The sequence below is a fragment of the Otolemur garnettii genome, unplaced genomic scaffold, assembly GCF_000181295.1.
Source record: "Otolemur garnettii isolate 467f Iridium unplaced genomic scaffold, OtoGar3 scaffold00002, whole genome shotgun sequence".
NCBI classification, from domain to species: domain Eukaryota; kingdom Metazoa; phylum Chordata; class Mammalia; order Primates; family Galagidae; genus Otolemur; species Otolemur garnettii.
In genome coordinates this window covers 30,446,781-30,462,042 of record NW_003852397.1, presented here as the reverse complement: position 1 = coordinate 30,462,042, position 15,262 = coordinate 30,446,781, and the positions used below count along the sequence as shown (strand labels likewise).

General features: G+C 36.3%; 1 protein-coding gene across 1 annotated transcript in view; it reads left to right on the top strand.

Annotated features, from left to right (window-relative positions):
- DNAJC13 (DnaJ heat shock protein family (Hsp40) member C13) overlaps nucleotides 1-15,262 on the top strand; it is a 129,383-nt gene that overhangs the window by 32,869 nt on the left and 81,252 nt on the right. The window contains exons 3-13 of the mRNA XM_003781698.2: nucleotides 1,359-1,434; nucleotides 1,902-2,051; nucleotides 2,488-2,529; nucleotides 6,066-6,266; nucleotides 8,173-8,379; nucleotides 8,474-8,569; nucleotides 8,933-9,024; nucleotides 10,381-10,547; nucleotides 10,650-10,729; nucleotides 10,810-10,979; nucleotides 11,928-12,027. Coding sequence (XP_003781746.1) covers nucleotides 1,359-1,434; nucleotides 1,902-2,051; nucleotides 2,488-2,529; nucleotides 6,066-6,266; nucleotides 8,173-8,379; nucleotides 8,474-8,569; nucleotides 8,933-9,024; nucleotides 10,381-10,547; nucleotides 10,650-10,729; nucleotides 10,810-10,979; nucleotides 11,928-12,027 — 1,381 coding nt within the window. The remainder of the gene's footprint in view (nucleotides 1-1,358; nucleotides 1,435-1,901; nucleotides 2,052-2,487; nucleotides 2,530-6,065; nucleotides 6,267-8,172; nucleotides 8,380-8,473; nucleotides 8,570-8,932; nucleotides 9,025-10,380; nucleotides 10,548-10,649; nucleotides 10,730-10,809; nucleotides 10,980-11,927; nucleotides 12,028-15,262) is intronic.

The window sequence follows — 15,262 nt, the reverse complement described above, 5'->3', positions numbered from 1 at the left end:
CACAGGCGCCTGCCACAACGCCCGGCTATTTTTTTTGGTTGCAGCCGTCGTTGTTTGGCGGTCCGAGCTGGGGATTCGAACCGACCACCTTAGGTGTACGTGGCTGGCGCCTTAGCCGGTTGAGCTATAGGCGCCGACTAGATTTTTTTAAAATATTGAGCTCTGCCTTAAGTAAACTTTTTTCTTTGATCATGGTATGTTACTATTATAATATGCCCCTTGATTCTTACTGCTAGTATTTGTTTTAAAAGTAGGTTGTTTTTTTTTTTCTTACTGTGTTGTCTTGTCAGATTTTATTCATTTATTAATTTATTTTTTTTAATTTTTAATTTTTTTGCAGTTTTTGGCTTGGGCTGGGTTTGAACCCGCCACCTCTGGCATATGGGGTCAATGCCCTACTCCTTTGAACCATAGACGCTGCCCCTCTTATCAGATTTTAATATCATTAAAAGAATTGAGAAACCACCTTCCCTGGAAATTGCGTGGTTCTCTTAAGTTTCTTTGCCCTTGAAATTGTTTGAGCCCGATGCTTTTCGAGGTCTTCTTTACAGCTTTCTAAAATTCACCTATATAGAGGTTGATTTAACTTATAAGCATGGAATTATACACATTTTTTCATTTCTTCTACTAGCTAATGTTCTACCCATTTTAAAATTTTATTTCCAAAGAATAATTTTCAATTTTAAATAAGTTTTTCTCATTCAATTTCCTCTTTTATCATTGTGAATTCCTCTCTCTTTTAAAGGATTACTGATATCCAAATGGTTTTTCTCTTTCAATATGTTACTTTACTTAAGGGAAGTAAAGTGAGAAGTGAAAATTGCTGTTTGTGGGGTAGGCTTCCTACTTTGATAAAATTGCAACACTTAGATGTAATAGGTAGTTGCTCAAGTAGAAATTATTAACATTCCAGGATATGGTTGTGACTGGCCAGTTGCAGGCCATAGCCTTTCCTTCCTTTCCATCTTGGTTTGTGGAAAAGATATTTTGAAAGAATTAGTAGTGTGCAGTATCTTTTTTTTAAAGTAAACATTTCCCATTTGGAATCCTTTAGTATCCTCAGCTGATGCTTTGCCAACTTAATTTATACAAACAATACAAGATTGCTCAAGTCATCCTTTTGTACTTAGGGATCTTAATTATTTACAGTAAAACAAATGGTGAAGTTTAGTACAAACGACATTTTAGAACATTAAAAATGTGAGACTATAAAACTAAGCTATATTTAGTCACTATTAACCTAACACATTACTATTTATTTATAGAAATGTTCCTTTCATGTTGATACTGTATATTTTCTTATAAAATGTCTTTTTCTTTATTTAAAACTAAATTTAAGCCCTTGTATTTCTCTGTAGGTATAAGCGTGTCTTTTCAGTTGGAACCCATGCGATTACTACATATAATCCCAATACCTTAGAAGTAACAAATCAGGTAATCATGTTAGAAACTATTAGGTATTTATATGAACTGCCATTGAATTTTAAAAGCCAAGCTATGACTCATTACCTGTTGGCCTGAAGTCAGTACTTTAGGATAGAAATGTCAAATCTGAAAACAATCGATATGCTTATATAATGCTGTGCACTCAGCACCGAAAATAAATAAAGGGGAGGGGGAGAATGTGCTTAATTTGGGGCTCTCAAGGTATAACTTTCTGATGTTACTATTAGTTGCAGCTGCCTCTTTTATGTAAAATTTGTTGTCTCTGACTAAAAACCTTTAAAATAATTTGTTATATAATTGTTATGGGACCTAACTTCTTGATCTCTGTTTTATAAAATTTTGCTCATTGAATCAGTGATTATGAACTTAAAGGCATACAAAAAAGGTAGTTTTCTACACATGTATTATGCAGCAGTTAAAAGTGATTTTTTTTTTTTTTTTTTTTTTTTGGTTAGTGGCCTTATGGAGACATTTGCAGTATCAGTCCTGTTGGAAAAGGACAAGGAACAGAGTTCAACCTTACATTTCGTAAAGGCAGTGGAAAAAAGTCAGAAACTTTAAAATTTTCAACAGAGCACAGAACAGAACTTCTTACAGAAGCATTGGTAAGAAAGGTTCTATGTTCATAAACTACATTTTTAAAAAAAAATTAAATAGTAAGTACAGAAATTAACGTCTCACCCCCTGTCCCCACTGTGCTTATTTTTTCTTATTGACCTTTAACTTGACACTGTGAGGCTTCCTTTTCTCTGACAGAAAGGCTGGAAAATCTTTTATATTTGATATTTTATTAGTCTTTTTAAAAATGCATATATAGGACAAAGCATTGAGTATTTAATCTATCTTGTTCTTCATAAAGTTCCATACTCATTTTACTAAATATTCTTAAAACTGTAACTAACACAGCTGTCGAGTATCAAGTTTACTAAGTTGACGGTTTACTTGTTTTAGTAGGAAAGATCGAACCTTGAGCCTTCCTTACCAGTCTGCTGTCATAAACTGTAGTTATGTCATAAACTGTGGTTATGTTTTCTCTTTCAGAGATTTAGAACTGATTTTTCAGAGGGAAAAATCACAGGAAGGGTAAATATTTAACATTTACTAATATGTATTTTTATTTGTGCAAATGTTGACCTTTATTGTAGAAATCATGTCATAATCTATGTGTTCCTTTTATGACGAAGCTAGAAGGAAAAAGCCAAAAGGAAAGAAGAAAACATTTTAATATTTCCTGACACTATGGAATAGATGATACAGTTTAATAGGAAACTCAAATATGAAGAATTTTAAATGGATGGAAAAGAAGTATTAGGCAGAACAGAACTGTGGACCATTAAAAACAATGCTGTAACCACTCAGTCTTTATGCAGTATTCTTTCTTCTTTTCTTTCTTTCTTTTTTTTTTTTTAAAGAGACAGAGTCCCACTTTATCACCCTTTGTAGAGTGCTGTGGTGTCACAGCTCACAACAACCTCTAACTCCTCGGTGTAGGTGATTCTCTTGTCTCAGCCTCCCAAGTAGCTGGGACTACAGGCTCCCACCACAACGCTTGGGTATTTTTTGTTGCAATTTGGTCTGGGCTGTGTTTGAACCTGCCAACTCTTGATACATGGGACCAGCGTCCTACTCACTAAGCCACAGGCGCTGCCCCTTTTATGTGGTATTCTAAATAGTAATACCAGTAAGCTTCACCCTGCTGATAATACTTGTTGGAACATGCAGTAGTTTGGTGTTGGAGTTTCTTATTCCAGAAATATGAAAATTTTAAGAAGGTTTGAACGTATTTAAACTGTCCTACTTCAGGTTCATGTACTGGATCTGTCCCATTCTGAAGCTTGGCATGGTGCACTGCCAGCTTTGGAGAAGTCACAGTAGCTTATTGGACTTTTAACTTTCCCAAGCCTTCCCTAGTCATGTAACAGTAGCATTTAAACTAATTCAGAAATTTCTGGGGAGGAAGGATGTGAATTTATGCTTTTTTCCATTCTCTTGACATACCGAATTTTATTCCATGAATAGGTATTACTTTTATAATGGGGAAAAATAATGCCTAAACTTATAGCACTGTTCAAAACCCTGCCTTCTGGTAAAAGGCAGGAACTGAATTCTGATATATTGGCAGCACCATTCCCGTCTTTAAGCCCTTACCCTTTCTATGGATATTTTGCTTATTTTAGCATTCCAGAAGCCTCACTGACTTCAACTCTAGCAATTGGCTGGTTGCCCAGGAGCCTTTTAAAATAGCTTAATGGCAACTGGCAAGCTGCTTGTTTCTTGTTCTTGATGAGCCACGGTCAAATCTCTGTAAATCATGACTGAGTGTGCTTAATTATTTTATGTTAGCAGGCGAGTTTTGTGTGTATCTCATGTGTTTGGGAGACAACCACTTTCAAAAACATGCTTACAGATTTTGTTTATAAGCTTCCCTTTGTATCTGTTAACTTCAGCCACTTAAGTTTTTCAAAATTTTGTGGTAGAAAACAGTATCTCTCCAGAAGATCACCTAAAAGATAGTTCACCTAATTTTACGTCAAGAGTAAGGGGTTCAGGCTTGGTGCCTGTGGCTCAAGTGGCTAAGGCACCAGCCACATACACCTAAGGTGGCAGGTTTGAATCCAGCCCAGGCCCGCCAAACAACAATGATGGCTGCAACCAAACAAAACAAAAAATAGCCAGGTGTTGTGGCGGGCGCCTGTGGTCCCTGCTACTTGGGAAGTGGAGGCAGGAGACTTGCTTGAGCCCAGGAGTTGGAGGTTGCTGTGAGCTATGATGCCATGGTACTCTACCCAGGGGGACAGCTTGAGGCTCTGTCTCAAAAAAAAAAAAAAGAATAAGGGGTTCAAAGTGGCACCTGTACCTTCCTACAAACAAGTTTAGATTCTACCTCATATGCTCTGCTAGCTAAACAAATTCATTAGTTGAATTTGGCTCTGACACCTCGAGTTCCTGTAAATATACTATAAATCAGAGTATATTTCCAAATCCTTCTTGCTTACTCCCTACAATCCTGAGGGATAATAGTGTGTTATCAGCACATCTCATTAATGGCAGTTGATGATCAGCTGGGAGGAAAGGGTAGCGCCTCACAGAGTCAGTTTGGGGCATGTAAACAGGCATAGTTTGGACAGTATCACCATTTTAGTGGCCTCCTTTCCACTCCTGTTCCTGCCATAGAGGTGTGGAATTGATTGATCCCTTAGTTCAGAACCAATATATTCTTGGGCTAACATGTAAGCCCTCTTGTCTTTTTGCAGAATTGCTTTTATGGAACCATACTGTGTGTAGCACATAGATCAATAGTGTTGAGAGGACTTGATGTGATATCCTGTGGATGTCATTGCTGAGTTTAGTGTTGGGATGTTAGTGAAGGTATTTGTTACTAAATGCCTTTTTTCTGAATACCTGGAAGAGTATTTTTTTCTTATTTCAGTATTAGAAATGGTTGTACTCTAGAGCAACCAATTTATTTTTAACTTAAGAATTATGTAATTGACCATGTATTTGTCTTCATATTGATTGGTAGAAAACTTTGTGGTATTTGGCTGAGGGAAGGGATATTCATTATACATCTGAGACTTTGTCTTTATTTAGTCTTTGGTGCGTTGTTTCTTCATTTTAAATTTATTTTCTTCTGTATCGCATAATTTTGCCTAGCAGCCTTCATTAACCCCCTTTTTTTTTTTCGGATAAAACTGGGTAGTAAATGGATATAGACCAGTGGTTCTCAACCTTCCTAATGCTGCGGCCCTTTAATATAGTTCCTGTGGGTCCCTACCCACATGTTGAGAACCACTGGTATAGACTGTAACGATCATTTCTGATTTCTCAGCTACTTTAATTTACAAAGGAACATTATCATCTAAATGAAATTTTACTTGCTAAGGTGACCAACACTCTTTAATATGATGGTATGATTAGAAAAGATGAAGGTGAAATTTAGGCTTCAACTTTTTCTCTGTATGCAGAAATAAAATGTACATTAATATACTGAGGCAGCTCAAGTTGTTTGAATTTGAAACTCCCTGAAATGTGACTCTTTTGGTATGTAACCTGGATTAAAAGAATCCATCAATAAAAGTCGAAATCTTTTTTTCCTGATAACTTTTTCAAAATACATTTATATGTAGGATTTTTTTTATACATTTATATAGAGTGTCCCAAAACTGTTTAACAAAAATTGTAACCCAAAGACGGCTAATTAAAAAAAAGAACATACTGTTTTCAGTGAGAGTGAACATTATTAAATTAAATCAGGTGTCCTCAAACTATGGCCTGCGGGCCACATGCAGCCCTCCTAGGACATTTATCCGGCCCGCTGGGTGTTTTTGCCACAGCTGCCTGTCCTGCTTAGCAGCTGACTCGTCCCTGGGCCCACAGTCCGGCCCTCCTATGGTCTGAGGGACACTGAACTAGCCCCCTGTTCAAAAAGTTTGAGGACCCCTGAATTAAACATACTCTCCTATATAGCTAAAATAAATATTTTTAACAATTTGGATTGTAGCTCTAAGTATTTATGATATTTTGGTTTTGGGTTTTAGCAGTGACTGATAAAACATTAAGTGTAACTTTATGGTAATTTTATTTTATGAACCTTAAAGATAATCTGTTTCTCTCTCTAGAGATATAATTGCTATAAGCATCACTGGAGTGATACAAGAAAACCTGTAATTTTGGAAGTAACTCCTGGAGGCTTTGACCAAATTAATCCTGCAACCAACAGAGTACTCTGTTCCTATGACTATAGAAATATTGAAGGCTTTGTAGATCTGTCTGATTATCAAGGAGGATTTTGTATACTTTATGGAGGATTTAGTAGATTGGTAAGTAGTACTCTTAAAACACTTATAAAGGGACATGACCATTTGAAAGAAAGCAAAGTTTTTGCCCTTTATTTTGAAATCATGAGTCTTCTGGGAAGTTAAGTATCGTATTAAGAAGGCAGGCTATGGTATCAAAGGTACCTAGGCTTGAAACCCAATTTGCTGCTCTTGAAAAGGTGGAAAGTGTAATGTACTTCATAGGTTTTCTGTGAGGAATCAGTGAGATAATTGTTGTATAATGCTTTACAGGGTGGATGGCTTAATGGGACTTAATGATGATGGTTACAGTTATTGTTTTCATTTACATTATTCTTACCTAAAAGTTTATAAGCCTTTTTTGAAAAAGTAACTTTAAATCTTTTTAGTGTCTTCTGTCCTTTGCCCAGCTATTCTGTAAACCGAATACTTTGAGTATTTCAGATACTCTGAAATCTCAGTATTTGTTGAAACTTTGTTTGGAATTATTTCATATTTTTGTCTTGAAATTCTGAACTATATAAAGTAAATTGTGGGTTATAATAGAAACTACTTAAAATGCTGAGACACCCTTTCCATGACTGTTAATCAGTAATAGAAACTCAACTATAGCTGGGCAATGTGGCTCACACCTGTAATTCTAACACTCTGAAACGCTAAGGTGAGAGGACCACTGGAGCTCAGGAGGTGGAGACCAGCCTAAGCAGGAGTAAGACCCTATCTCTACCAAAGATAGAAAAATTAGCCACACGTTATGGTGGTTGCCTGTAGTCTCAGAAGGTTGTCTGCCTACTCAGAAGGCTGAGGCAGGTCACTTGAACCCAGGAGTCTGAGGTTGCTATGAAGTAGGCTGATACCATGGCACTCTACCCAGGGCAATAAAGTGACCCTCTGTCTCTGAAAAAAGAAAAGAAGAAGAAGCTGAACTAAATGTATATAGTTCATATACAGTTCACTATTGTATATATATTTAGTTCAGCTTTTTCATATATAGTTCATCCTAGAAATACCCTGCTTGTCTTAATAAAATTTAAATTCTGGATCTCAAGGATGAGTAATAAAGTTTTCATATAGAGAGGCTCAATTGAATTTATTTGCAAGATTCCTTTCTCTTTAGAATTTTAATTCCTGTAGCTACGTTAGTGTCTAGGAATACTGCTCCAAGATCTAGTGTTTTATAGATAAAATATCATTTTCTCTGTATCAGGGAAACTTTTAACTACCTAAGTGGGTAGATAGCAGCAAAAGGGAAATAAACAGAATGATGGGTGGCTGGGTCATGTGATGTATACAGATTTTTGGATTTTTGGATTTGGTGTGCTCATAACATTCTAAAATCTGAAACAGTAAGAAATAAAAACACTAATGTTACCAGGTATTTTGGATAGAGTAGAAACTACTCAGCCTGGACTAGTTTCCAGGCTGAGTAGTTTCTGCTTTATCCTAACCTTTATAGCCCTAGAAGTTGGTTTGTAACATCAACAGGCCAGTGACTTATAAATATGTAAACATTCTTCAACACGATCTTGGGAGGATTCCCATTATATAAAACAGATTAAATCAGGTGCCTTTGTGGGAAGAGAATCCTGCCCATAAGGTACCCACCACCCCTGAGGGCTGGGCTGGGATCCCTTGGGACGCCTCCTTGGAAGCCACAGTATGATGTTTTGCACAAGGTGATAAGGACAGGACCCTGAAAAGTTAGGAGATAACTTCTATTCAGTTAGTGAGTTGTAATGCTCTGCATCCTGAAATTTGTGATATAATTTAGTAAGCCTTTCAACTATAATACACTGTTTATTTACCTCTGATGGTAAGATTTGCTTCTTTTTTCTCTAAAATTGCTACTTTAGTCCCTTTCTTATGAGTTGATTCAATATGGTCATATATTGTTGAAACCCTGACTTTTAAATTCGGAAAATTTTTGTAGCATTTATTTGCATCAGAGCAAAGAGAAGAGATTATCAGAAGTGCAATAGACCATGCTGGCAACTACATTGGTATTTCATTGCGGATCAGGAAAGAACCTTTAGAGTTTGAGCAATATTTAAACCTTCGCTTTGGAAAATATAGCACTGATGAATCCATCACGTCTTTAGCAGAGTTTGTAGTCCAAAAAATATCACCTAGACATTCGGTAAGGCTCATATATTGAAATAAAAAATTTGTTCATCTGATTTTCATACTTTAAAAAATAACTTTGTAATATGTCTCAATTTTATTATTTGAAGGAACCTGTAAAAAGAGTTCTAGCTCTTACAGAAACTTGTTTAGTAGAACGTGATCCAGCAACCTATAATATTGCAACATTGAAGCCTTTAGGAGAAGTAAGTTTCAGCATTATTAGCTTAAATGAGATTGTTGTTGTTGTTGTTAAGCTAGGATAATTTTCTTTTTTAATATTTACTCTGTTTCAAGAATGTGGAACAGGTAGAATCTGTATTTAATTAACATTTGTATTTATTGATCTTAAACAGTAACTGTTATTAATGTTATTTTCCAAGTATATAGAGGATGGAACTTGTTATTCAATAGTTTTATATGAGACTTTGATTGAGATTTGTGATACAGTAAACAAGTCACATTTTTTTATAATTGACTTTTGTAAACTAAATGATGCGTATAGTTTTTGTTATGAAGTATCATAAACCTAAACATTTTTTGTTGAACTTATATTTTGTTTCTATTAGGTATTTGCATTGGTTTGTGACTCAGAAAATCCACAACTTTTTACCATTGAATTTATAAAAGGGCAAGTGCGGAAATACTCTTCAACAGAAAGGTATTTTTTTATTCATTGTGCTTTTGAGATTCCAACATATGCAAGGCAAAGTACTTGATTACCAAGGAAAAGCAAAGATGTATAATCTAGAACTTTATAATTATTTAACTTGGGGAAAGATATTTTATTGCACATTTAAAATGACTTTCAGTTTTCATAATCCAAAGTACCATAAGGTTTTCCTGTAAAAACCTGTGAGCTGCTGTAACTCATAAAGTAAACGTGTATATTGCTGTTACACTGTGAATGACTAGATCTTCCTTTATGTAGTAAGCCATTGCCACGAGATTGGCAATTCTTACTTTTCAGGTCATTTTTTCATGCTGCTCTAAATAGAATGAGACTAAATCACATCAGTGGTTCCCTGGGTCTGGGGAGGTTTTTGAAAATGGGCAAGCAAACTTTTGGGGGTCATGAAAGTGTATCAGAAATGGATTATGATGATTGTTTTTTTCTTTTTTCTTTTTTTTTTGAGACAGAGCCTCAAGCTGTCCCCCTGGGTAGAGTGCCGTGGCATCTCAGCTCACAGCAACCTCCAACTCTTGGGCTCAAGCGAGTCTCCTGCCTCCGCCTCCCAAGTAGCTGGGACCACAGGCGCCCGCCACAACGCCCAGCTATTTTTTGGTTGCAGCTGTCATTGTTGTTTGGCAGCCCGGGCTGGATTCGAACCCGCCACCTTGGGTGTACATGGCTGGCGCCTTAGCCACTTGAGCCACAGGCGCCAAGCTATGATGATTGTTGATTGATAATTTTTAGTACATTAGGCCAGGTGCAGTGGCTCATGCCTATAATCCTAGCACTTTGGGAGGCCAAGGTTGGAGGATTGCTTGAGACCAGGAGTTCTAGACCAGCAAGAGCAAGGCCCCATCTCTACAAAAAATAGAAAAATTAGCTGGATAAGGTGGCCTGTGCCTTTAGTACCAGTTACTCAGGAGGCTGAGGCAGGGAGATTCCTTTAGCCCAGGTGTTTGAGGTTGCTGTGAGCTATAGTGACACCACTGCACTCTAGACTGGATAAGAGAGCAAGATCCTATTTAAAAAAAAAAAATTGTCAGATTTTAATTTGGGCAAATTTTGTTTCTTGTGAGTTAGACCTGAATAAAGCTATTAGCAATAATCTTAAAACAAAAAGATATGTAAGCTGTGGTGCTTAAGTAATTTATATACGGTCACGTGGTAGCAGATGAAGAACTAGTATTACAACTCCAGGCCGTTTCCTAAAGCCCTGCTCTTTGTGATTCTCTTTGTACCAACGCTATGTCCCTAACAGGTGGCTAAAGGGCTTATGCTGCTTTCTGAATTAAAATTCTTCTTTATTATCAATCCTAAAACCTTTTTACCTTTAACCTTGCTTAGAGACTCCTTATTAGCAAGTTTGCTGGATGGAGTAAGAGCCTCTGGTAACAGAGATGTTTGTGTAAAAATGACATCGACCCATAAAGGTCAGCGATGGGGGTTACTCAGCATGCCTGTTGATGAGGAGGTAGAGAGCCTTCATCTCAGGTTCTTAGCTACACCTCCAAGTAAGTATTGATTAAAATGTAATTTCATTTCCTTCCATCTGCTTTATAATAATTTTAAGACTTAGGCTATAAAACTTTTTGAACCTTTTTGTCTCTTTACAGATGGCAATTTTGCAGATGCTGTATTCAGGTTCAATGCTAATATTTCATACAGTGGTGTTCTACATGCAGTAACACAGGATGTAAGATAAATTATATCATAATTTGTTCATCATTAACTTTTTGTATGGAAACCTTTTTGAAATATTCTTCTTTCACTTAGGGTCTCTTCTCAGAAAACAAAGAAAAATTGATCAATAATGCCATAACAGCTTTGTTATCCCAAGAAGGAGATGTTGTTTCTTCAAATCCAGAACTCGAGAGTCAGTTCCAGGCTGTGAGGAGGCTTGTAGCTTCCAAAGCTGGTTTTCTAGCCTTCACTCAGCTTCCAAAGTAAGTTGTCTTCTATAACTTAACTTCTCTTAGAGAATTTGAATAACTCAGAATAGCAAAAAATGAACAATTTACCTTTTAGGTCTTACTAAACTTGATTCCTTTTATATGATGATATGATAGCTTTTATTGATAAAAAATGAAAAAGGATGGCAAATAGATCTAAAGTGGGATACTGGTCCTGTACTCACCAGTAATACTACTCATTTGGATGAATTTGAATAGGAAATTACATATTTTTTTGTTTTAGTTAATCTTAAAAATTTCCCTCTCTTTCGCTAGTCCATTATTGCTAACAATGTACCAGAAGAAGATACTGTATAAAGTGCAACCCATGTGTATAAGGAGAGTTATAGGACTCTCTCACAGGGATAAGTATATGAGGTGGATAAAGTGGTCGGGGTGGGTAGAATGCATCCTGGAGGAGATGGCACATGACTAGAGTCCTAAGGTATGACCTTCCTAGTTTAGATCAGAGAGGGAATATAATTTCCATTTAGGGGTTAAAATGTCATTTATTAGTCTCAGGTGTTGTAAGTTTTTTGTTACCTTATGACTCTTTCTAGAATCATTCTGTATTGGTCTCTGACTCTGGATTTGGAAATGTGATGTTTTTTAGAAAGGAATCCTTTGATCTCAGTATTCTGTGGGGATATTCACTGCAAAGTTTTAACATCTCATATGTCTTTTAAGCAGCTTCATATATTTTTCCTGTTTGGTAAATACATATATGGCCATAAGTTGGTGGATTATAAATAAGTTGTGTTAAGTTGAAAAAAGGAATTTTCCTTCCCTAAGAAAAAACTATTATGAAAACTGATGTTTCAAGGGTGGGATTCAGAATATGTAATGGCTGCAGTAATGCAATGGAAACTTAAGATGACATATGTTATATTTTAATAAATAATAATGTTCTGATACTGCTTTTATATGTTTTTGTTGCAAAAGGTTTCGGGAGCGTCTAGGAGTGAAGGTGGTAAAAGCACTCAAGAGGAGCAACAATGGAGTAATCCATGCGGCAGTCGATATGCTGTGCGCTCTGATGTGTGTGAGTAGTATTTCTCTTAAGGAAACTGGTTTTTCTTAAAGTTGGCTGGTTGTTTTGATTTCCACAAACCTAGAATTTCATTGTATCAGTGAAGTCCATGTTCACTAAATTTACTAAATTGTTCTTATAGTCCTTTATTTATTCAAACAAATTAGGAGGCTAGCATATCCTATATACCAGCTGATGTACTGTGTGATAGAAATATAGAAATGTTAAGACAAAGTTCCTTCCTTCCTTCACATTGCTGACAGTCTAGTAAGGTTGACTTACAATATAAGGCAGTAGGGGTCATAGGATCCTGAAAAGCAACACTTTATTTTTGTTAAGTGGTGAAAGGAAGATGAAAAGATTTTTAGCCAGTCTTCCTGGAAGATAGTATGTTTGATTTGAATCTTAAAGGCTAGTCAAATATTTTCCAGGCTGGGAAGGCTTTCCTAGGACAGAGAATAGCATGTACAAAGGCATGTTTGGGAAGCAAGAAATAATTAAATATAGTTGGATCATAAGTTATATATGAGGGGTTATTAGGAGTTGCAGCTAAAGATACATGAGTATATAGAAAGTAATAAGCCTTCTGAATCAGACAAAGGAGTTAGATGTATGTTCTTTCTTAAGAAACAACAAAAATTTTTCAGTAAGGGAACGGTAACATGGTCAAGTTTAAATTTTAGAAAGCTACTCTGGTGGTATGTATGTAAAGAATCTATGTAAAGAATAGATTAGAATACTCTGGTGGTATGTAAAGTTAAAGGCAGGTAGACCTAATTATCATGTAAGAAGTGATATGCTGAGCTATGGTAGTCATAGGAGCTGAAGAAAGGGCAGTTTGAATGCTACTTCTGCAGCAAATATCTAATGTGGTGATAGTGCATATGGACAGCTGGTTCAGTATAACTTTGAAGTTTCTGATTGTCTCAATCTTGTGTATAGTATCTGGGACCTTTTCTACATGAAGTGTTTTAGGCAAGTTTAGTGGTATGAAAAAAATGTAAGTAATTGCTTATGTGAAACCTTTCATTTATTCCCAAAAGTGAATAAAAGTTTATTTTATTTTTACCATTCTAAATAAGTCCCTTTTAAATAAATAGGTAACTAGAACTTAAAATAACAGTGGTGTGAAGTGTCACCCTGTTAGGACAGAAGATGTCTGTCACTTAGGAAATTCTAAGGGATTTGGGAGCTCTGTGTCAGATGGTCTTGTTCAGCAAATTAAAAGGTCTTAGAAACTCTGTGTCAGGAACCAGGGTCAAAGACTACATATGAGAACAAAAGATTCCCCTAGCATCCTTATCTGCAAGGGCTTTAAGAACTCTGTCAGGAACCAGTGGGAGAGACTAACATATATATTTCTTATTATTTCACATATTCTCTTGAATGCCCAAAAGTCAGCTTTGGAATGAAGTTTCCTGTTCCTGAAGGCAGTAATAATTTATCTTTCCCTAATTTTTATTAGCCTTTCTATATACATCTTTTATGGTTCTTAGCAATTTCTTCTTTACATTATTACTGTTTCTAAACATATTTCCTTTCTCAGTCTGTTAAGTTCCCTAAGGTCAGTCTTCATGTTTACTTATATTTTTATCCTTAACAGGCCTTATTGAGCCATTTAAGAAGAATAATTTTAATTTTTTTCTATGTTTCTGGAACTATCCTATGCCATTTGCATATATTAACATATTTAATCCTCCAACAGACTTTAGAAGTTACTACAAATTATATCTGTTTTACAGAGAAGGAATTAAGGCTTAAGTAAGTTGCTTAATGTCATATAGATAGTAAATAGCAGAAGAGATTTTAAGCTCAGGATTCTGGCTGCAAAACATAGGCATTTTATCACACTACTCTATAGTCCTTTGTTAAATAAGCAGAAGCAAAAAGGAGGGAGATTCTGACATATGCTGCAATATGAATGAACCTTGAAGATGTGATGCTAGTGAAATACACCAGTCACAAAAGGACAAATATTATGATTCCATTTATATGAAGTCAACTTCAAAGGCAGAAAGTAGAGAGGAGAGAATGGGAGGAGAGAATGGGGAGTTAGTGTTTAATGGGTACAGAATTTCAGTTTGGGAAGATGAAAATATTCTGGAGGAGGATGGTGGTGATAATTGTGCAACAGTGTGAATAAACTTAATACCACTGAATATAGTTAAACATGGTTAAGATGGTAAATTTTATGCTAATATAGTTTATCACAAAACAAACAATGATGTGAAAAAGACACATTGAATCCTCATTACATAGTAGATATTGTCTATATATTTACATGAATTATCTCATTTAAGCTTCATGATGGTCCTCTGAAATATAAGTACTATTAATCCTACTTTACAGCTGTGGTAAATGACAATCAGAGAGGTAAAATAATTTACCTTGCCTAATGTCTCCCAGTTATAGTCCATAGTAAAATTAAGATTTGAACTCTATTTCTTTTTTTTTTTTTTTTTTTTTTTTGAGACAGAGCCTCAAGCTGTCCGCCTGGGTAGAGTGCCGTGGCATTACAGCTCACAGTAACCTCCAACTCCTGGGCTCAAGCGAGTCTCCTGCCTCCGCCTCCCAAGTAGCTGGGACCACAGGCACCCGCCACAACGCCCGGCTATTTTTTGGTTGCAGCTGTCATTGTTGTTTGGCGGGCCCGGGCTGGGGATTCGAATCTGCCACCTTAGGTGTACATGGCTGGTGCCTTAGCCGGTTGAGCTATAGGCGCCGAGCCTGAACTCTATTTCTAATGACCATGCTGGAATGCTTTTTTTTGGCTGGGGCTGCGTTGGAACCCGCCACTTCCAGCATATGGGGCCCATATGCCGTTGCCCTACTCCTTCGAGCCACAGGCGCTGCCCTGGAATGCTTTTTATGTTCGGTTATCCCAATAGTCAAATGAGAATCACCTTGAAACAAAGAAATATTTGCTGCTAATTTTAGTACCTTTAAAAGAGATGTTTTGCCATTTCAAATTTAAACTGCAAAATTCTAGGTGGATGAGTGTTGATTGCCTTTTAAAAAGGAGGTCTGTGACTTTTAAAAGAGTACCTGTGGGATAGTTACTTGTTGGGCAAATTACTTAGGCAGTCTGACCAAATCTGAGTGAAGTCATTAATTTGCTTGCTTGTCTTATCATGAGTTTCCTTTTTTGCCTTACATTTAAAGGCTATGGTTTTTAATTCTTCCATTGTGTAATATTCTTTATAAATGACTTTTGTGTAAGGCCAGCGTGTGGGACTGCTTATGAATT